This window comes from Galeopterus variegatus, unplaced genomic scaffold, assembly GCF_000696425.1.
Source record: "Galeopterus variegatus unplaced genomic scaffold, G_variegatus-3.0.2 Scaffold4899, whole genome shotgun sequence".
Lineage (NCBI taxonomy): Eukaryota > Metazoa > Chordata > Mammalia > Dermoptera > Cynocephalidae > Galeopterus > Galeopterus variegatus.
The window spans coordinates 2,417-26,046 of record NW_007731010.1 but is presented as its reverse complement, the minus strand read 5'-3'; the positions used below and the strand labels follow the sequence as shown (position 1 = coordinate 26,046).

Genomic DNA, 23,630 nt, shown 5'->3' with positions numbered 1-23,630 from the left:
CCCCTCGGGCGGGAGCGCCGCCGCGCTTCCCAAGCGGCGCACTTATCCAGTGTGCCACCGGGCTGGCCCCTGTGTCCACAATTTTGATGTTCTTAATAAACAGTCTTATAGATGCCAAACACCTTAATATGAAAGACACATGTATAATAATCTCATAGGAAAAATAAGTTGAGAAAGCATAAAGATCTATAATTAATGCAATAGAGTATATCATATTCCCCCAAGAAGCAAATAGTTTAAAATAACTGATTATCTCCTTTCATTTATATTGGTTCTTATGTTTTTTCCCAAAGTATTTTCATCTGAAACTACCCTGCCTTCACACAATTATTTAAAAAGCTGAAAAAGGGAATACCCATGATCACAGAGCTACTTAGGAATGGGGCCAAGAGAAGAAGCTAAGTCTTCTGAGGTTTAATTTACTGATATTTCCATAACTCCATGGTTTAGTATATCATTGAGAATAAGTCTCCTATTTTCAATAGTGACAACTTCATATGTATACATAAATGCATGTGTAACTGGCATATAGTCAGTGCACAGATAAGCTACTGAATCTAAAAAAGGTACATGTCCAGCATTTGGAAATAAAGGAGACAAAAATAATCAAATTCTCTACAATGAAATACAAATAATATGAACATTAATCAGACAAGATAAGCTAAGAAAAAGTTTAAACGTGTTGTTGTTTAGAGCAGTGTCTCCTCAAAATCGCTAATGGGCCCAGGTCCCTCCCTAAAAACAAAGTCTGATAGTTAAAATGTAACTAATTAAAATAAAACAAACTATCAAAAACATGTTTGTTAGTCATAATATATGCAGAAATTCTGATATTGAAAAGGAGAATTAGATTAATTACAAATTTTCTGTGTTTATGTAGAACAGTTGAAAGGATTGTGCTTGTGACTTGTTTGTTGAAATAGAGCTGGGATGGTTTTCCAGCTTTACTGTTTAAGGGAAACATCCTGTAAATTGATTTAATCCCATTTATGTGGTTTTAAACTCCCAAAGCAAAAAAAAAGAAAAAGGGGAAAAAAAAAAACCTCTCAAAGCAATCTTTTAATTACTGATTTGGCTTCCCATGACATTTAATTCCCAGAGGGGTTATCTTGGATATCTGACATGAGTATTCGAGGTTATGACAAGAAATATTTCTATAAAAATATTGAGGACCTGTAATACAAACTTATAAACGGGGACTACCCAGTTTATTAAATTTATTTAAACACCAACCATCTTATACTGTAATTTATCTGTTTTATATAGCTTAAGTAACTGAAAATTCTATAAATGTACTGTATATAAAAAACTATAGCAAACGTTCACATATATTTTTGAATGGATGAATGGAGTGAATGAGTAAACTTTGAAAATCAAATTCTTGAGAAAGCAATAGTAATGACTCAGAAAACCAAGTGATTTCATCAGTGACAAACCTATACAAAATGCTTGCTTGATATGTTCCTTCACAATTTACAAGTACTTCCGCATACAAACTCATGAGATCCTTGTGAGCAATTTTGTGAAATAAGTACACAAATATTATTGCTCCTTAGATGAGGAAACCAAGGCTCAGAGTGGTCCAGGGCTTACTGAGACCACTGGATGAGTAATGGTAAAAGCAGAAATCAAGCACATGCTTTGATTCTAAGGCAGGGGTATCCTTTGCTCAAGGTCAGGTGGCCTAGTAAAAAAGGTGGTGATGTACCACAGCGTATTAAGACGGAGTTGTTTAAATACTTCTCATCCAAGATCAAGACTGGTTCTAATGTCTGCAGCAGAGTTAGACCCAAAGGTGGGGGTCACATGGCTTCAGCCATAGAGAGAAAAGGACTAGAAGCAGGAATCTGGCAGGACTAAACAAGGTGTTTCAAGATCAGACCTCTGGAAGATGCTTCCACTGGGATGGTAAAAGAGCCAGACAAGAAGAAAAGAAGAAGTGATGAGAGATGTAGAAAGAAAATTATGGGAGAATAGTGTCAGGGAAATAGAGGAATTTGGAGGTGAGTGGCCATGGTGTCAAAGGTTGCAGTTAGGTCATGAAGGATGAGAACTGAGAAAAGGCCACTGGATTTGGTGACTAGAAATCACTGCTAACCATTAAGGTGATCCTTTTGGTTAGAGTGGTAGAAATGGAAGCCAATTTGAGAGGCATTAGGGTTAAGTGAAAAAATTCTAAGTTATACACAAAAATCTTGGGAAATCTAGGTCTGTTTCAACAAGTTTTATAGCAGCTTAAAATAAAACATAGTCAACTTTTCCTAGATCCTAAGAACTCTAACCCAACCCAGAAGATACGGCTGCAATTAAAAGGTATGGTAGAAGAGTAGGGACATAGAATTTCTTCGTATTGCTGATGCTACTTCTGTTCTTTCATCTGTCAGAGGGAAAAATGTTACCATTTCCCAGAAAACACATGAGGCTGGAGGCTGAAAAATACACATCTGCCAGCTTACAAGAAGGCTCAACACTTGACAGCCTTTTTCAGACATAAGATTCCTCCAGGATGTCATTAACCTTCCACTGCAAGCAAAAGCAGTAACCCCATTTAACAGAAGAGAAAGGCAAGGAACAGAAAGGCCACGTAACTGAAGCCGAGACACTGACTGACAGCTCAGATTTCCTTCTCACTCGAAGTCCCCTCTCTCTACTGATTTGATCTACTCTAACTGCCTTTATAAATGTTTCAATGACTCTTATCTTCATGCATTGGATTAGCAAGACCAATTCCCCACTGATAATGCAAAACAAGGCTGAAATGTTTCATGCCTCTCTGATAGGCCAGAAATTAAACTTTCAGTCTCCATTTGGACTGTGATGATCTTGATCTCTCACCCCTAGTAAAAATCTCATAGCTATACTTTAGTAATGAGTACTTCATTTGCTTTCTGGGCAGACAGAAAACCTTTTTTAAATACACTCAGACTGCCATGACCTTTGTCTATGACTTAAAGAGCTCACCACATGTAAAATTTTCTCTGCTCAGGAGACATTCTTAAATTTTCATTGAAGAGATTTGGGCACCAACTCCATTGATGAAACTAAACACACACATGCGCACACACACACATACTCTTTTACTTGTTACCTTTCTTCTACACCTAAAATCAAAACATTTCTTTAAAATGTATTTGGAATTCAACATGACTATCGAGGGATTCTAAAATACTTCAACCTGCTAAATAAAATTTAACAAAATGCCAGCTAAATGTTTACATTCAAAGAACACTGTCTTAATCCTAGATTAGGCAAGATGACAGCCTTTTGCCTACAAGTAGCAAACACAGTTCAGACCTCTAAACTGAAGTTCTGGCTGTCCCACACAGCTGGATGGGGCTAAAGTTATTTGGGGTGCCTTTTGCTTTTTTTCCACACTAAAATAGGAAAAAAAATAATCCAAAGATAAGGGTCAATCTAGAACTATTGTACTCTGTTTTGATTCTTTTTGTGAGGTTTTTAACTTGAAATAGAGATTTTGAATAGTATAATATAACACTAAATGTAAGCTTCTCAAAGACAGGTGCCAGATTGCTGGGGCCAAGAACATAATATCCCAAAGTATGGCGCCTTGGCATGCTGTGTATTTTTGAGCTAAAGAAGACAGAAGGGCCTCAGAAACAAGAAGGTCTGTGTGACCTTCCCTTGTCCTCCTGTCTCCAGCCCTGCTTTCTCTCCCTTAAGTGTGTCACAGAAACTAGAATTCCTCTCCCCTGAGATGGGTCATAAAACCATCTGTCTGACCTCTTCCTTTCTTCCCTGAAGATCTTCATGTGATAGGTGTCCTGAGGGACGAAGATGGAAAGTCTTTCAGAGACACAAAATAGGATATGAACAAACAGGCCCTGCTAAGTTCCCCCCAGTTTATTACCATTAGATCATACCCCCTTTTGCCCAATCATATTTCTTCACAACCACCTACTTCTTTCATATTTTTTTTAGCATAAAAATATACAGTTTCCCCTGGGTCTTTGGGTGTTTGTTTCTGAAGTCTCCTAGGTCACATAAAACTTTGGTTAAATTAATGTATTATGCTTTTCTCTTGTTAATCTGTCTTTTCTTATAGGGGTGTCAACTACAACCCTTGCAATGGTGGAGGAAAAGATTTACTTTTTCTGCCAAGATCTTATTCTTCTTACTCTCTATCACAGAAAACAGTGTCTTAAGTGGATGCTTAACTACTGGTTGAATACCACATTCTATTTCTAAAGCTGATGGTGAACAAAGATGTTTATTATGCTTTAAACTGTATATATGTGTTTTACACACCTTTTATAGATATAATAGATTTCATAATTTTAAGAAGAAGGAAATTTCTGAGGCCCATCTACCAGACATTCTAATTTAATAGGTTAGGGTGGATATGAAGAATTTGTTTATTTTCCTTTTTTTTTTTCCTTTTTGTCTTTTTTATTGACCGGTAACGGGATCGCAACTCTCGGTGTCGCGCCCATACCGGGGACTGGCAACGGGATCACAACCCTCGGTGTTGCATCAGCACCGCGCTCAGCCAGTGAACGGGAACCAGTCTCCACATGGGATCCGAACCCTCAGCGGGAGCGCCACCGCACTCCCAAGCGGCGCACTCACCAGTGCGCCACTGGGCCGGCCCTAAAGTTTATTTTTCTAATCACCCAGGTAATTCCAATGCAAGTGATCCATGGAATTCATTTTGAGGACCGAAAAAATAAACAAACAAACATAAATAACACGCCTATCATCAGTACACTGCAATTAGTGGTGGCAATCCCTATGGTTCAAATTACTAGGCTTAGGCTTAAATACAGATAACATAAGGTTTAGCATAAATATTACTCCCAGATATGATTGAAAACTCCTTCCTAACTTGCCCTGACTTTTATCTATTATGATTCTTAATGCTTTTCTTTTATTTTTCTTTTTTCTTTCAGAGATTATTATTTACTTAAAAAAGGAAGGACAACCACATGCACATGCACAACCATCATCACCAGCAGGTTGACCATATCAACAGCACACTCTACAATTTTACAGTTTTGAAAAACTGCATTTAAAATATTGGAATGGATAAATAACAGTTATAGAAAAGAACCAAACCATGTTTCAATGTTTAAATTAAAATAGTTTAACATTTAAAAGCCACAAAATAAGAGAACCAGCTATCCCCCTAAACAGTCTCATTTAAATACCCAAAAGATATACTGGCATTTCAGTATATATACATTGCTATGCATGTACATTAAGTTCTTTCTGCTGCTAAAAATTACTATAAATTCTAGTTGGCTCACTGAAACAATAATGACTTAAGTTATAAAATCAGAAATCATTTTTTAACCTTAACCAAAAATAATAAGGCTATTTCGTGCCAAAGAACAAGCTGTAAATTCAAAGGAATGCAATAACTCTTTCAATCCATGACAAAATCTTTTTGTGACCAATAATTTTACCAATAATCACTTAAAATGAAAGGTGTATAAATAACAGGAAAAAAACCCTTCTAAGTTTTGCAAAATAAAAACAAAAGAATCATTTGAAATGACTATTATATGTGCACACATCCTCAAATCATTAAAAACAAATATGCTGCATAGCCACACATTTTCTTTAATACAAGAGAGCATAAATGAAACATGTTTATATTATATATAAAGATGTATATATATATATATATATATATATATATATATATACAAGAGCATAGACTAAATGTAAATGTCAAGAAAATAGGTGAACTTTGAACTTCTACCAAAAGTCACTTGAGAACAAAAATGTTTTTTAGCCTTTCATATCAATGTATATATATACTTCTTAAGGGAATCACATTAGAAAGAAAGAGATAATTGACACCTTTAAGCCAATTACAACTGGTCTTAGACATACCAAAAGAGACACTTTCTAAAATTCTTTCAAGGCAATAGACAGAAAACCATAGTAGGCACTAGTCCAAAGCTCCTATAACTACACTCACTATGTGGCAACTGAAAATAATTACCTAGCATAATGAAACCCTGGTTAAATCCAACTATCTGCCAGTTTTATTCCTATACTAAGAAGCTAAAATGTAGCTAAGAGAAAACACTTAACCACTATACCTGGCTTTACTTTTTTTTTTTTTTTTTGGCTTTTTTGTCTTTTTCCGTGTCCAGCAACGGATCGCAACCCTCAGTGTTGCCCCCGTACCGGACCGGGGACCGGCAACGGGATCGCAACCCTCGGTGTTGCTCCCGCGCCTCGCTCAGCCAGTGAGTGGGAACCGGTCTGTATGTGGGATCCGAACCCTCGGGCGGGAGCGCCGCCGCGCTTCCCAAGCGGCGCACTATCCAGTGTGCCACCGGGCCGGCCCTACCTGGCTTTACTTTTAATGTATGTCTGTGGATCTCAGCTGGGTCTTCAGTGCTGCTTGACAATCTAACCACACTCTCAAGTTAATTCATTCTCCTCAATTAGATGGCAACTTTCTCCTCTAAATGCATACTTTCTCCTCTCTTCTTGGACATTAATACCACCTACCCCAACATTGCTCTCAGCTGCTGATCTTACTTCCTACTTCACTAAGTAATCAGAAGAGAACTCCCAAGTGCGTCCCTTCTACCCATCTACATGCATGTATATCCACATACTCTGCCTTCCCTCCTATTATTATGAATAAACAGATTAAGCTCCGACTGAAACTAATACAACCCGATACCGTTCCTTCTCCTTTGATATTACTCCAGCATGTGTGCTCGCACTCTCATATCTGTGCAAGGGTATTTCAAAAGATTCATGGAAAAATGGAATTAAAAGGTAATATAAATCTTCCCATGAACTTTTTGAAGACCCCTCATATTTCTGTTTCTACTGTACCATTCTCATTGTGATAGAAGCATGGTGTCATTTCTGAATTTAAAAAATATCTTGACCCTACATCCCCTTCTAATTACAGCCTCATTTCCCTCATCCCTCTTATCACAATGGCCCTCAGAACAGTCATCATACCTCCTGTCTCTAACTCTCCTCTTCCCATTTTTTCTTGAGCCCACTCCAACAAAGCTTTTCCCTAACACTTCACTAAAACCACTCTGGTCAAGGTTACCAATAATCTCCATGTACCATAATTCAGTGGTTAAGTCTCAGAATTTATCTTATACAACTTATATCAGCATATTTTTATACAGCTGAACATATCCTCCTCCTTTTTGTTTTCTTTTTTTTTATTGGTTATGAATATTCATGGGGTACAAAGTTAACTGTCAGCACTTGTGCCCAAGATGTGATGGCCAGATCAATACTGGCAGCATGCCCATTACCACAAATTGCAATTATACCCCGTGTCCTCCACTCAATTAATCCCTAACCTCACTCCCTCTCCCCCTTTCCCCCACCCCACATTGCAACCCTAGGTATGTTCTCTCCCTCTGCAAGTCCAACGCACCACTGTGATCTTTCTTTCCTTCCTTCTTTCTCTCTTAGCTCCCACTTATGAGTGAGGACATGTGGTATTTTTCCCTCTGTGCTTTGCTTATTTCACTCAACATAAGTTTCTCCAAGCTCAACTTATATTTGACAAAGGCAACAAAAACATACATTTGGAAAAAGACTGCCTCTTCAATAAGTGGTGCTGGGCAAATTGGATATCCATATGCAGAAGAATGAAACTAGACAAGCACCTCTCACCATATGTCAAAATCAACTCAAAATGGATTAAATACTTAAGTATACGACCTGAAACTATAAAACTACTAAGGGAAAATATAGGATAAACACTTCAGGTACTAGGTTTGGGCAAAGACTTTATGAACAAGAACCCAAAAGCATAAGCGACAAAAGAAAAAATAAACAAATGGGACTACATCAAACTAAAATGCTTCTGCACAGCCAAGGAAACAAACAACAGAGTAAAATGACAACCTACAGAGTGGGAGAAAATTTTTGCAAACTATACTTCTAACAAGGGATTAATATCCAGAATATACAAGGAACTCAAGCAATTACGCAGTAAAAAAACCCCAAATAACCCAATTAAAAATTAGGCAAAGGATCTGAATAGACATTTTTCAAAGGAAGACACACAGGCACATGAAAAAATGCTCAACATCACTAATCATCAGGGAAATGCAAACTAAAACCACATTGAGATATCACCTCACCCCAGTTGGACTGGCTATAATCAAAAAGACAGAGAAGGGCCGGCCCGGTGGCACACTGCTATAGTGCGTCGCTTGGGAAGTGCGGCGGTGCTCCCGCCGAGGGTTCGGATCCCACATACAGACCAGTTCCCGCTCACTGGCTGAGCGAGGCGTGGGAGCAACACCGAGGGCTGCGATCCCGTTGCCGGTCCCGGTCCGGTACGGGGGCGACACTGAGGGTTGCGATCCGTTGCCGGACACGGAAAAAGGGAAAAAAAAAAAAAAAAAAAAAAGACAGAGAATAACAAATGCTGATGAGGGTATAGAGAGAAGGGAACACTCCTACACTATTGGTGGGACCGTAAATTAGTACAACCACTATCAAAAACAGTATGGAGGTTTCTCAAACAACTACAGATAAATCCTACATACAGTCCAGTAATTCCACTTCTGGGTATATACCCAAAGGAATGGAAATAATCATGTCGAAGGGATACCTGCACTCCCATGTTCATCGCAGTTCTATTTGCAAAAGCCAAGACATGGAACCAACCTAAATGTCCATCAATAGATGATTGGATAAGGAAAATGTGGTATATATAGATAGTACTACTCTGCCATAAAAAAGAATGAAGTTCTGCCATTTGCAACCCTCCTCCTTTAAACACTTTCTTCACATGGCTTCCAAGACACCTGGCTTCCCCAACACCATGCTTTCCTGTTTTTCCTTCTATCTCACTAATTATGCTTTCTGTTGTCTTTGCCAGCCATTCCTCATTACTTTGATCTCTTAATGTTAATGTGGCCCAGGGCTTAGTCCTTGAACCTCCTCTCTTTTTCATCTATGCTCTCTCCCCAAGTAATCTCATGCAATTTTGGCTTTAATTATCATTTATTCACTGATGATTCCCTAATTTATATTCCTAGTTTAGAACACATCCTGAACTACCAGCACTAATATCTCTAATTCTTAGTTGGTATTTCCATTTGGATATATAACAGGCATCTTAACACATCGAAAAAACAAACTCTTGATCTTTACCCATATGGCCAACCTTGCAAATATTCTCCAATATCCAGTTCTCTTCTCCTTCAGTCCTTATAAATGATAACCGATGGTAAGGACATATGACTTGTCTGGCCAATTTAATGTGAGCAGAAGTGCCATGCATCACTGCCAGCCTTGGTAGCAAAAACTCATTTATGATTCTCAGATCTGTCTTTCTGCTGTGGCAACTGAAATGTTCTGTGTTCCATCCAGATGGTACACCTATAAGATGGTAGAGCCTCCAATCAAACAGTCTTCATCAGGGAAGGCAAAAGACCTTCCCACTGATCCACATGGACATGTACTATGAGCAAGACATAAATGTATATGTCTAGCTACTTAGATCTTGGAGTTCTTAGTGATCCCAGCACAGCCTAGCCTTCCTAGGCTAGTACTACCCTAACATGCTCTCACATAGTACTCTTCTACATATAAGCAACCACATCTTTTCAGCTGCTCAGCCAACAACCTTGGAGTCATTCTTGACCCCTCTTTTTCCTTAACACCCACATCCAATTAATCAGCATATCTTGTACCTTCAATATATATATAGAATCCAATCACCTTTACTGCCTCCACTACCATCTTGCCCTTCAAAAGACACTGGTAAGAAAATGAAAAGATAAACCACAGACTGGGAGAAAATATTTACAAAGCATATAAATGATGAGGGATGTATACCCCAAATATATAAAACTCTCAATGCTCATCATAAGTAAGCAAACCAGGGCCGACCCCATGGCGCACTCGGGAGAGTGCGGTGCTGGGAGCACAGTAGCGCTCCCGCTGCGGGTTCAGATCCTATATAGGGATGGCCGGTGCGCTCACTGACTGAGCGCGGTGCAGCCGGTCACAAAAAAGACAAAGAGAAAAAAAAAAAGTAAGCAAACCACCTGATTAAAAAAAAAAATGAGCAACAGATTTAATAGCCATATCACCAAAGATAACATGTTGATAGCAAATAAGCACATGAAAAGATACTCCACATTATTAATCACTGGAAAATGCAAATTAAATTAAAACCACAATGAAATATGACTACACATATATTAGAACAGCAAAACTTTAAAAGATTGACAATACTAAGTGCTGACTAGGATGTAGAACACTGGAAATCTCATTCACTATTGGTTGTAATGTAAAATGGTACAACCACTTTGGAAAATAGTTTCAGAATTTCTTTAAAAGTTAAACATATACCTCAGGTAAAAGAAGAGTGCTTGTATATTGATAGAAATTGTCTACTTCAGAAGCTATTTACAGGAGATTTGTAACTATTTATAGATGATTCTTCCTTGGTTGAAAGGTGCTAAAATTTATACCTACCAAATAATCCAGCCATTACACTCCTAAGTACTTCCAAGAGAAATGAGAGTATATGCCCACTTAAAGGTTTGTACACAGGTATTCATGGCCAAAAAGTAGAAACTGTCCAAATGTCCACTGACAGGTGAGTGGATAAACAATTAGTGGTATATCCATACGAAATAATACTACTCAACTATAAAAAGGACTGAACTATTGATAAGCACAACATAGATGAATCTCAAAATAATTATGCTGAGTAAAAGAAGTCAGGAAAAAAAAAAAAGAATACACACTGTATGATTCCATTATATAAAACTCTAGAAAATACAAACTAACATGTAGTGACAGAAAGCAGATGAGTGGTTGCCTGGGGAAGAGAAATGCTGGGGACAGGAGGAAGGGATGTCAGAGACACTGGAAACTTTTGAAGGTGATGGTTACATTCGTTATTGTGATTGTGGTGATGGTTTTACAGGTTACACATATGTCAAAATGTTAAATTGTTTAAACTTGTACAGTTTATTATATGTCAATGATACTTTGATGAACCTATTTTTAAAAACCATACAGAAGGTACTCCATAACTATTTTTGGAAAGAATAAAGTGGATAAAAAATGAAAATTAAAACTGTTTAAACTTGTACAGTTTATTATATGTCAATGATACTTTGATGAACCTATTTTTAAAAACTATACAGAAGGTACTCCATAACTATTTTTGGAAAGAATAAAGTGGATAAAAAATGAAAATTAAAATAGACATTTAGAAAAGCAGAATCCTAAGAACAGATGCTAATAATGCAAAATCCTAAGAATAAATTGAAGCAAACACCCATTACATCTTCCCTTATTCAATAGTATTCTTTTCTGAAAAAGAGAATATAGGTAGAGAAGGAGGAATAAGCTCTCACAAAGGAAAGTCCCTCAGTATGAAGTTGTAGGGCCTTTCAACGAAGAAACAACCACCTACAGATACCTTCTAAAATGGAAAATTGTTACTCCAATGTACAAACACAATTTTTTTGGCCACAGTTTACTAGTAGTTAGATAATTTTTTTGAATTCATCTTAAGAACCTGTCCAAATTTATCCTTTTTTATATCATCTTCACTTGCCTTTAATATAGTGAACCTTTTCCCACCAATTTAGTTTGCTACAAATTTTTAGGAACTAAGGGATGGCCATAGTGGGCATCCTCAGTGTGAGTCTTGGATAAAATGTCCCTTTCCTTGGACTCCTGTGTCCTTTGTCTCCCAATTTTCCACTGAGGTAGAAAAAAATCACCATCTCTACTTCATTCATCTCCTTTGCTCTTCTCTTTGACGTCCTGAATTCCACTCACTATCATCAATTTTAGAATCATCCTAATACACGGATACTCCCGCTTCTTGCATAAGCAGCTATGGTTAGGAGTTTCCTGCCACATACTCCTTCATGTTCAAAACATAGTTTTGAACAAAATAAAAGCACAGCACGCACTTATGTTTAGCCTCCATAACTCACCTCATTTCCACCAACTGCCTTGGTTAAAATCACTGCAGAAGACACAGGGGGAGGCATACAACCTACTGTCTGCAAACTGAAAAACAAAAGAAAATCCAATTATAAATAGGCTTTTGTTTTTTCAATTACAAATAGCTCTCACTACATTCATTTCAAGATAGCAGAGCTGGACAAATGAAAATAAAAAAAGTGTTTATTGATGTACATGCCCTGTTGAGTTTATACAATTCTATGTGACGCAACATGGCTAAGAATATGCTGTAAATGCATGGGTTTGATGCTCTCATTCTATTCCACAGACTTGGGTGATTTTATTTTTTTTTAAGTATTTAAACTCTTATTATACAATTCAAAAACAGTCAAGTTATAGTGAGTGCAGTCATTGAAAGACAGCCAAAATGGTTAATCATTTGGTAAGTGTTTATAATCTTAGATTATTTCAGGTAAAGTAAAAACCTTTTCATTATACTTTTTATAGGGACTCTCTTGGTAAAATTAAAGCTTTAAAACCACTTCCAAAATTTAAAAATATATAATAAAACAAAAGTTTACATTTTCAGATTTCTTTCTATAAAACAGCAGTTCTCAAACTTTTATCTCATAAAAGATATTTTCATGTTGTAATATCATTATAGAATCAGGCATGACACAGTCATATACTTCCTGCATTCAGACTTTGTAGTAAATTCTAGTATCTATTCTCAATTTGGATTTTATTAAATTATGTGCATACTCCCAAGATCTATTCTCTCAGTTTAGGATAGAAAATAAATTGCATGATAAGCAAATGAAACTATGAGCAGTAAATCTAATTAATAAAAATAAAAAACATTATTCAGAATTTATATAGAATATATATTCTGGGAAGAGTGAGTAGCTGGCCAGACTAAGTGAAAAGTTCATACAAAGCATAGAGGACACAGTATCTGACTTAAACAGATTTCGAATGGGTATAATTATCTGTGATTTTTATTTACTTTTGTAAGAATGAATTATCCAAACTTTATGCAATGAATTTGTATTAGTTCTGAAATAAAAAAATAAAAATGTTGAATTCATTTTGATTGAAACATAATAGAACACATTTTATGGAATTTCCAGCGCAATTCAATTCCATCTGGTCTTAAGGTCTATTCTCCTAAGTGAGGGTAAAGTAGTCTGTCCTATTATGAATTCCCAATCTCTGAGCCTTCCTTATGGTCTACCACCATCATCACGAATACTTGCTGAGCATTTGCCACTTGTAATAGATACTATTCCAGACACTTAACATATATCATCTTATTTATTTCTCACAAGTATTTATGATAAATACTATTATTATTCTCATTAGACTGAAAACTGAAGAGAAAAGTTAAGTAACTTGCCCAAACTCACAAAGCCAGTTATCCTGGGTTAAACAATCCAGGGTCAAAGAATTATCTAGGCTCCCTCTTCCAACCTCTCTGCCTTCTATCTCCCCTACTACCCATAGTAGGACAGGTCCTCTCAGGTAATTTTTTTTTTTTTATCTTCCTAGCTTTTTCAATCTTTCCCTCTCTTCTGACCCCTTCCCTTCCATGTACAAAGAAGCGGAATTCTCTCTATCTTTAAAAATCCCTAAACTGTATATTAATATATTCTTTCTCCATAGGATACCACAAGACATCATTCCTGCCTTCAAGGAGGCAGAATAGTCAACACACAAATGTAGATAACTAATTACAAAATCAGTACTGTTGCTTCCTCAAGATATAGTCCTACTTTTTTCCTTGTGACTCCCTGTTGACCTTCTTTAAAGAGTGTTCCACTTCCATGACCCCACAGCTCATTCTCTCCTTACTCCTTTGGAATGGGACTTCTGTCCCTTCTACTAATAAAAGTAGTAACCTTCAAGGTGCTAGTGATATCCAGACCACCAAATCCAGTATCCATTTCCCCGTATTCACTCTGCTTACATGCTTGCTTCTCAGGGCACTCTGTTTTCTTGGTTATCATCATACATCTGACTTCTTCGTATCCCCTTTTAAGATATGACTTCATCATATCTTTTTAACCAGCCCACTGTACTATTTTGCTGCCTCCCCTGCTTTCTTTTCAATCTTAGTTTCAATCTGTAGAAATACTTTCAAATTTACATTTCTAGCCCTAACTACTATTCCCAAATTTGTGGCTGCTTGTGACTGCCACCTCAAGCTAAATATGTCTAATATTGAATGTATATATTTTCTTTTTCTCTTGGCTTTACTGAGGTATGATTGCCAAATAAAAATTATATATAGTTACCATGTACATCATGATGTTTTGATATATATACACATTGTAAAGTGATTACCACAATCAAACTAATTAACATATCCATCTCCTCACACAGTTATCAATATTTTGTGATGAGAACACTGAAGTTCTATTCTCTTAGAAATTCCCAAATAAATAATACATTATTAACTATAGTCACCATGCTGTACAATAGATCTCCAGAGTGAATTTTTCTATTTTCTAAAAAATCAATTTCCCCTATGAATTTACCAGAGGAAACAGTTTTTACCTAATGACTCATTTTGAAACTTCGGAGTTATTTTTATGTGACTCCACTTGCTCCTCATAAATCCATCAGTCACCACAACCAAATTTCCATTCTTCTCTGTAACTACTGCCACCATCCCTGTTCAGATGCTTTTCACCCAAATCTGGGTGCTTGCAAATGCCTGCTGAATGCTCTCTCTAACCTCTGCTCTGTCCCTTCAACACAGCAAAATAAGGAGTATGTGCTCAGAATATCTTTATTTCAGTGGCTTAAACTTGATTCTGACATAGGAGCCTGCCACTCCCTCAAGTTAACGTATTGTGTACTCTCAAACTGGGAAAGGAAAGAAGAAGGTGAGCCAGGAAGAGCTTCAACACAGCAAAATAAGGAGTATGTGCTCAGAATATCTTTATTTCAGTGGCTTAAACTTGTTTCTGACATAGGAGCCTGCCACTCCCTCAAGTTAACGTATTGTGTACTCTCAAACTGGGAAAGGAAAGAAAGAAGAAGGTGAGCCAGGAAGAGATTTCGCTTAGGGAGTTAGGGCAAGCGTGTACTCCTGTAAGTTTAACTTTCTGAGGTGAGAGTTGCTTGCTTGTTCTATTTAGCATTTTGAAACTGCAAGTGCCACTCTTCTAATAACAAACCAAGTACAACACTATCAGATTATTGTTCCTTAATGATGACTTTTTGGCACGTTATTCTCTTGTTTTAGCACTTGTAGAGCTATCCATCATCTACAGCTTCAACTCAAACTCCTCAGCCTAGTAGTTCAGGCATTCTGTGGCTTGGCTTTAAAGAAATTTTTCATTGTCATCTTCCTCAAACGCCTCATTTTTTAATTCTCTATGTTAGGCAAACACAACCCTTGCTGAACCATTTATCCTTCAATTGATTACACCACTCATCTGACAAATCACATGCTACCCCACTTTGATGGACTACTATCTAATATGTATGTCCTACACATCCAACTAGATTGGAAGTTCCCTGAAGACAAGGAAAATGAGTATTCTTTCTATTCCTTGAGTGCCCTACACATGGCAGTTACTCAGTAACTATTGGCTCTTGATATGACATTTTTAAAAACACATATTATAGTCAGCCATTATCTGTATACATTTGGTAAGATACAGAATGCAAAGTTAAAGCATCCAATTGACAGCCTGCATTATACACATGCATACAGATCTGAAATCCTCTAGTCCTTTCCATTTTTCTCCCAGACTACTCTTTAAAACTCCCAGAAAAGTGTCCATCCTAGAACCTTAAGCATGAGGGTATATTTTAATATACAACTCTTTGATGAACCTCCTTGATGAAACACTGTTGTTAAACATGTTTTTATTTCCTTATACAATAGCACACGTAAGCCCTTTTGTATACAGTTGCAATAGAAACAATATGTCATTAGATACGCCCCATTAAAAGTGGACTCTTCAAAAGATAAACATACCCTTTTAAAAGCCATTCATTGATGGGTGTGATTGATAAAAGCTGAAGAAAAAGCCATATTGCTGCTGGGAAGAATGCAAGTGTAAAGATCTGAATAAAAAGATGCAGTTTTATATGCACCAAAGCACTGGTCAGCTCCTGAAAAAATGAAGGACACAAAATAAACAAAGGTAAGAAAACTATTTCTGAAAAGACACTGCTTCTAAAATAACATCATATGAGTTCGTTTTTAATTTTGAGTTATTGCATAATTACAATTTTTATCTATAAGCATATGCATGAGAAAGACTTTAAGAGAAAGAAAATTACTCATGATGATTATAAAGTATTTTTGTATGAAATTTCTAAAATATTCTAGTTTCTTTTGAATATACAATATACCCTAACAATTTAGATTTGTTAAATTCTGGACCAAAACTAAGCTAACTACCTTTACACTAGTATAGATTTGAGGATTGTTGGCACTATAAACAAACATGTACATTTACTTATATAAAAAAATTAATCTTTCAAAAAATTTTTTAGCAGGATCCATCACATTTTAATTAAATATAGTAATTAATCTCCATTACACCAAACCTATAAGGCCTCAACTTGGCAAGATGTTACTGAATCTACAAATAATTTTTTTTTTTTTTGTCTTTTTTTGTGACCGGCAACGGATCGCAACCCTCAGTGTCGCGCCCATACTGGACCGGGACCGGCAAAGGGATCGCAACCCTCGGTGTTGCCCCCGCTCCTCGCTCAGCCAGTGAGCAGCCGGTCTGTATGTGGGATCCGAACCCTCGGTGGGAGCGCTGCCGCGCTTCCCAAGCGGCGCACTGCAGCAGTGCGCCACCGGGCCGGCCCTGAATCTACAAATAATTTTTAAAAATATTTTCCTCAATGACAGTCTATAATTCAAAATGGCTCTTCCCCCCAAAATCTACTCACTAGACTTCTTTGTTAACATTTACTGAATACCAACTATATGAGCTTGTCACCTTACATACGTTATATACTTTAATCCTCACAACAACCACATTATGTAGATATTATTATCCCTATTATACAGATGAGGAAATTAAGGTTGAGAGCTACTGTACAGTGAAGATCAGAATTAAACCTATTCTGTCACGTTATCGAGCCCATGCCGTCTTCGCCTATTGTATTAGACTGGTGCCCAGGCAAGGGAAGAAAAGCACATTAAACATGACAAACCAGGCACGTGTTATGAGTCTCACAGCTAAAAAAGGATAGTTTACCTCTGAGGTTCAACTATTTATAAACTAACAAACATTTGCATTTGAATCTGGGTAATGTGATTATTCAGTTGAAATAAAACAAATTCAGAAAGTAGTAGGAAAAGTACCGTCCTTTGAAATAAGCAAATAAACATTAAAGCATATTCCAAGATGCCAGACATTCACTGGTTAGAAACAAAGAACTGTAAGGGGTCCCCTAGTTCAAGTAAGATGGTCAAGAAATCCTCAGCCTCAGAGATATTGGCCAAAGTTTATCAGTCTAATAAATAGTAAGTTAATGCTAACTCATTCAATGAATACCATATTCTGGGATCTATCTCATCAGCTCTCACTACCTATCTCCCCGTGTGAAGACACACAGCAGCTCCTGTTTAGTCACAAGACGTCCCTAATGACATCTAAGGAATTTCTGACAATCTAGGTCTAATTTAGGACCACTGGGAAACCCTGTGCCTACCAGAAGCCACATTATGTCCTTTGAAATAAGCAAGTAAGTCCTTGACTTAGACCTAAGAGAAAACAAGCCATCCTTACAGCTAATCAGAATTCTAAAAGTACCACCCTAGAGAAAACTTAAGCACCAGCAGTTCAGAGAATTCTCAAGTCTTGAAACCAAGTCTCATTTAAGTATACTCAGAAGCATTCAATAAATATTAAATATTAATAGTTTTTAATTCTTAAAAAATAAAATAATTAGCCAGAATGCATTAACTAAGGTAATTGCATATACTTCTAATAGGAATACAAAAAAAACCCTAACTTTTCTGAAAAGTAATCTGGGAATATACATCAAAGACTATAATACAATTCACATTCTTAGACCCCAAAATTTTATGTCTTAGCATTTCGCCTTAGGCTATAAAAAGTGGTTATAATCATTTATACACAGAATTGATTGACACAACATTATCAATTAGAGCAAAATCTGGAAACAACATAAATGTTCAAAAATGGGATAACAATTAAATGTTAAAGTATAACAAGAGTGTTATTAGCTATTAAAAACTGTATGGATAAGGGCGTGGAAACATAGGATCTCTCCCCTCCTTTACCAATGGGAGTGTAAATTGGCACAACCTGTGAGGAACAATCTGGCAACTCACTCCTTCATTCAAAAAATACTTACTGAGCACCTGGCACCATTCTAAGTATTTGGAATAACTATCACAACTTAAACTGCAATATCCATTGACCTAGCAATTCCACTTCTAGGAATTTATCCTTCACATATGTTCCAGAACATAGGAAATTACAAATTCTTAGGTTATACTTTGCAACATGTTTGTAATAGCAAAGCCTTGTAAATTACCTAAATGTCCATCAATAGCGGAAAATAAAATATATCACGACTCATCCATACAATAGAATACTATTTGGCATACAAAAAGAAACAGGGTTCTTTACATGTTAATATGAAACCATCTACAAGATAGGTATTTTAAGTAAAATAAGGTAAGGTGCCAAACAGTATAAAACACTACATTTTGTAAGGGAGTGGGATACACATGTGTATGTTTTGCATAGAATATCTTTGGAAAGATACAGAGAAACTGTTAACAATGGTTGTCTTCAGAGAAGAGAACCAGATATATGGTGGAGAGTGGAAGGAAGACTTCTCATCATATATAATTTTGTACCTTTTGACTCTGAACTTTGTAAACAAATCATACATTCATAATAGTAAGGAAAACGTAAATAATTTTATTTTAAAATATATAAAGGAAGAAAAATTAATATTACATGAAAAATTATACATGTTATGGAAAATATAGGATAAGATTGTATGTGTAAATGTCTGCAAGCGTGTGTATACATATACATACATACACCATTTTATTTTTTAAAATACTTTATTTTAAAAATATTCTATATATAAAACATGTTTTAAAAAAGAGATTATAAAACACGTGAATGTTAATAGCAGTTATTTTTACTTCTAATCTCTCTAAAATGAGTAAATATCACTTTTATAATCAGAAAAATGTTATGAAAACTAAAATGTAGTTAGAAAACACTAGCTGATCTAATAAATGACAATTAGAAAAAATTGACATTGTATCAGTGTAAAGCTAGGGCTAGAGCTCACAGACCCCTCGAGCCTGTTGTACAGACTGCATCACAAACCCTTCACACGCAGGTCTATGAGCTAGGTAATAGGAAAAGGTCCTGGGAGCTGTGGGTAAAAAATTAATAGGCTTTATTCAGAGCTAGGAGCAGCCGCCCTAGTGGCCTCCCGGAGCGTCCCAAGAAGCACCGTGTATCAGAGCCGTTAGTCCTTTATACTTAAGTCCATAACACAGGACACCTGGGTGCACATGCGCAATTACATTAGACAATAACCAAGGAACACCTGGGCGCACATGCATATTTACATCAAATGCTCAGCAAGATTCTGAACATCTGAGGGGCCCTGACCATTTTCCTGTATTTTCCCAACAATTAGAATAATTGTACAGTAAAGAACCCAGCAAATTGAGTCACAACAGCCTATCATTTCGGGCCATGAGAGGGCTCTTAACAACAGGGAGGTAACAGACATGAAGTGTTTCTAAGAAAGATTTTTAAGACTGTCACAAAAACCCAGTGTCATGTTTTCCATATCTTCTTCATATAACCAAAAGATAAAATAAGGTAATACTGGAAAAGAAAAAGCAAGTAAACCCCATAAAATCTAAAATAGTGTTATTCCATATATTTATATGTAGAATTTAGGATCACCTATTCAAATAAGTGCCATTATGAATAATTGAAAAGTTGACTCTGTGTGACATTTTGTTTATTCACATGTAATATAGGTCAAATTCCATTAAAATAACCTTAAGGAGATAATCCACATAATGTAGTGATTATACCAGAGTCTCACTGACAGAATCAAAAATTGCTTAAAACTAGGGCTTTGTCTAGGACATAGAAATATTTTCATTATATACCAATTTCCCTTCTAACCCTTATTTGACCTTTATCTGACTCACTTTCTGAGAATCAGCCTCATAGCTCTGGGCTTGAAATTAGCAGCATGGGCCTAAAATTTAGAATTTGCTATGGTTACTTTTCAGCTAATGGGATTAAAAACTAATAATCTGTTTAAGAAAATAAAGAAAAACCTGTATATTCTGCACTACTTGCAACCTTTTTTCAGGCCCTGAGCCTCCTGCTCATCTTTGTTTCTATACCCAGCACCAACCACTGTGCTCTGTAGCCATCGGCCCATAGTAGGTATTTCTTTAAATGAGTTGGCCCTGCCACAGTCTGTTAAGTGACAAATCCTCTGAAATTGTAGGTTTGAAGTTAGCTAAATACAAAATAGATTTTAAATGTGACCTTGTTTAATTTCAATACAATAAAATTTCAGAAACCATTTCAACAGGCAAAACTAGAAATCAACAGTTATAAAACTGAAGATTTAGCATTGCATTAGCACAGTGTCCTTTATAATTTTAACAAATTAGTAAAATAAATTTTAGGATACATATCATTAAGTCAGTTTATTAGTAATACTACATGAAATGTTCAATATAAATCAGACTTGAATGGGACCAACATAAATGCTTTCTTTCTTTCTTTCTTTCTTTTTTTTTTTTTTTTGACAGCTGGCTGGTTAGAGGATCTGAACCCTTGACCTTGGTGTTATAGCACTGCACTCTAACCAACTGCAACATAAATGCTTCCAAATAAACTCAAGTCAGTAACAATTTACCATCTCCCATGTGCAGAAATGCACTATTCTAGGACCTAGTAAGATATACAAATCTCAGTCTCAGCTGAAAGTAACATAGGATTATTAACTAAAAAATAAATAACAAGACTGCTACCTCCTAATTTACAAGTTAGGTTACCCAGGAAATTAGCAGAGCTTAGAGATGGTTTAATATTACACAATGATGCCATCTAGGACACCTTAAGTTAAATGACTTTTGAAAATGACTTAATGTTGCATTAGTTTGAAAAGGGTCTTTGATTGAGGAAATGGCTTTGATGGCTACTTAGATACCACTATAAAGCACAGAATCAAGGCATTTCATCATTAGATTTGAACTAGCTGGATGACTCTAAAGGTCTCCTGGGTGCTTATAGAAGAAGTTGGTCCTTAGAGAAATGCTGATAGCTGTGGCATTTTTCCTTCCTCAACTTCTGCATCCCCCAAAGTTAGCTGCTTTCCAGAATAACATTAAGTAACAAGCTAAGGAGTGAGGGAAATTAAGTCTTGCCAGATTTCCCATGGCATAAGTAACAGCTGTAAACATTAAGCTGCCACAGGGGATGTAGTTAGAGCAACGTCTCAAGGAGAGGACTTGAATAAGGCAGTTGCTCCACAAAGAGCATTAGCCAAGGCCAGCAGGAAGACCTCCAAGTAAGATCAGTCCGGCACCATGGTAGTGGCAAATATCTTTCTGTATCACTGTGCCCCACATTTGAGAACCAATATTAGAACTCGGGTGTTGACAGAAAAAACCTGTACCCTGTGAGACTAATTATGGTCTTCTTATATTAATACTGTTTACAAAAACTGGAATTTGACATATTTAGAAAATCTCTTCCCCTGTCAGTTATTTTCAGAACAGTAGGTAATCAGCAAGACTATTTAGAATTCTTGAGACAATTTGCCATTTGTAGACATTACATGCTGATCCTATATATATCAAAAAATACCCCCATGAAAAGATTTATGCCAACCTTATAACTTCAGAATACATAAATTTAGTAGAATGTTTTTCCATGTTGCTATGAGGGTGATCTAAGAAGGAAGTAATTAAATTTGGTCTTCATTCAAATTACATACAAAATAAAATAAAATAAATAAAGGTAAGACATTATGCTAAACCAGAATTTTTACTTTTAAAGCCATTTCCAAAAAAATCCTTCTTATGGTAAGACTTTTCCATCTACATAAGAATAAGCATGAATGATAACTTTACGTGATTTGTTCAAAAGCAAAAGGGTATTTTCTCCTCTTTTTTTCTTCCATTATAAACTCTACTCGGGCCAGCCCAGTGGCGCACTGCTACAGTGCGCCGCTTGGGAAGCAAAATCCTTCTTATGGTAAGACTTTTCCATCTACATAAGAATAAGCATGAATGATAACTTTATGTGATTTGTTCAAAAGCAAAAGGGTATTTTCTCCTCTTTTTTTTTTCCATTATAAACTCTACTCGGGCCAGCCCAGTGGTGCACTGCTACAGTGCGCCGCTTGGGAAGCGCAGTGGCGCTCCCGCCGAGGGTTCGGATCCCACATACAGACCGGTTCCTGCTCACTGGCTGAGTGAGGTGTGGGAGCAACACCAAGGGTTGCGATCCCGTTGCTGGTCCCGGTCCGGTACGGGCGCGACACTGAGGGTTGCGATCTGTTGCCAGTCACGAAAAAAGACAAAAAAAAAAACTCTACTCTTTTCTCTCTCAGATGTAAAAATGTCTGAATTTCTTCACTTCCAAAAGAATCCCATGTTCAGTGAAATCTGGATCAGTAAATAACATTACCAAAATGTATGCATGATAGATTGTGACTTGGTATGAAAATAACAACATTTCTCTTAAAACATCTATTAATATTTAATAGATATACTAGGAAAGAATATGTTTTTTAAAACTAAAAATTAGTTAAAGTTATGACATAATAAGCATTACTTAAGCAGCATGAGTCCTAGGAACAAAAAGTGATCCACAAAAGTTATGGAAACCAAATAAACATCAACAACTCAGATGTGCCCAGGCACGGCAGACACCATTGTAGTTACCACCATAACTTACGGAAGATCTGAAATAGATGCTTCAGTTCAGTTGCCATATTAAAACATACTCATTATAATGACATCCTCAGGGTCCATTCTGCTAAAGGATAAAGTTTCTATAATACGTAGGAACAAAATACAAGTCCTTTGCAGAAGTCTAAGTTATCTTCTGTTATAATGATGCCTTCAGAGTATAGCTATAAACAGCCTTACAAAAGGGCCGTGAATTTCAAAACAGTAAGTACAAATTAAATTTTTCTCCCAGCTTTTCATGTGCCCCATAAGTGACAGTACCTCTGTTTTTAATGATAGTCCACTGTTAAAGAATATTGTTGCAACAGCAATGTAGGATACAGTTATTTCTGGCTTCAGTGGTCCTAAAAAGAGAGAAATGAGCTACTGTTAGAAAAGAATTTCCAGTAGAAAACTTGGTATGAAAGAAGAATCTATCGGAGGAGAACAAATACTTCTCTAAATATTAGTGTTGCTCTAGTGTTCTCCTGTCCTAACAGAGTTAAGCATTCATTGTGATGCAGCCTAACTCCAGAGAGGATTTTCCAGAGGGCACGGACATTGGCTGTCCACCTCAGCACAGTATCCTCAGACCAGAATAATAAAAAAGTATGCACGAGCTAGCCTGTTAACTTAGCTGGTGAGAGCACAGTGCTAATAACACCAAGGTCCATGGTTTGATCCCTGTACCAGCCAACTGCCAGAAAAAAAAGTAAACAGGAGAGCAGGTAGGCAACATCCTTCA

At 36.6% G+C, this 23,630-nt stretch overlaps 1 protein-coding gene across 1 annotated transcript in view; it reads right to left on the bottom strand.

Annotated features, from left to right (window-relative positions):
* LOC103603982 (sodium/bile acid cotransporter 7-like) overlaps positions 1-23,250 on the bottom strand; it is a gene marked incomplete at its 5' end in the record, with an annotated part of 77,161 nt that extends 53,911 nt beyond the window's left edge. Inside the window, 3 exons of the mRNA XM_008588565.1 lie at positions 11,943-12,018; positions 15,905-16,041; positions 23,168-23,250. Of these exons, the coding sequence (XP_008586787.1) occupies positions 11,943-12,018; positions 15,905-16,041; positions 23,168-23,250 (296 nt within the window). The remainder of the gene's footprint in view (positions 1-11,942; positions 12,019-15,904; positions 16,042-23,167) is intronic.
* Positions 23,251-23,630: the final 380 nt, after the last annotated feature.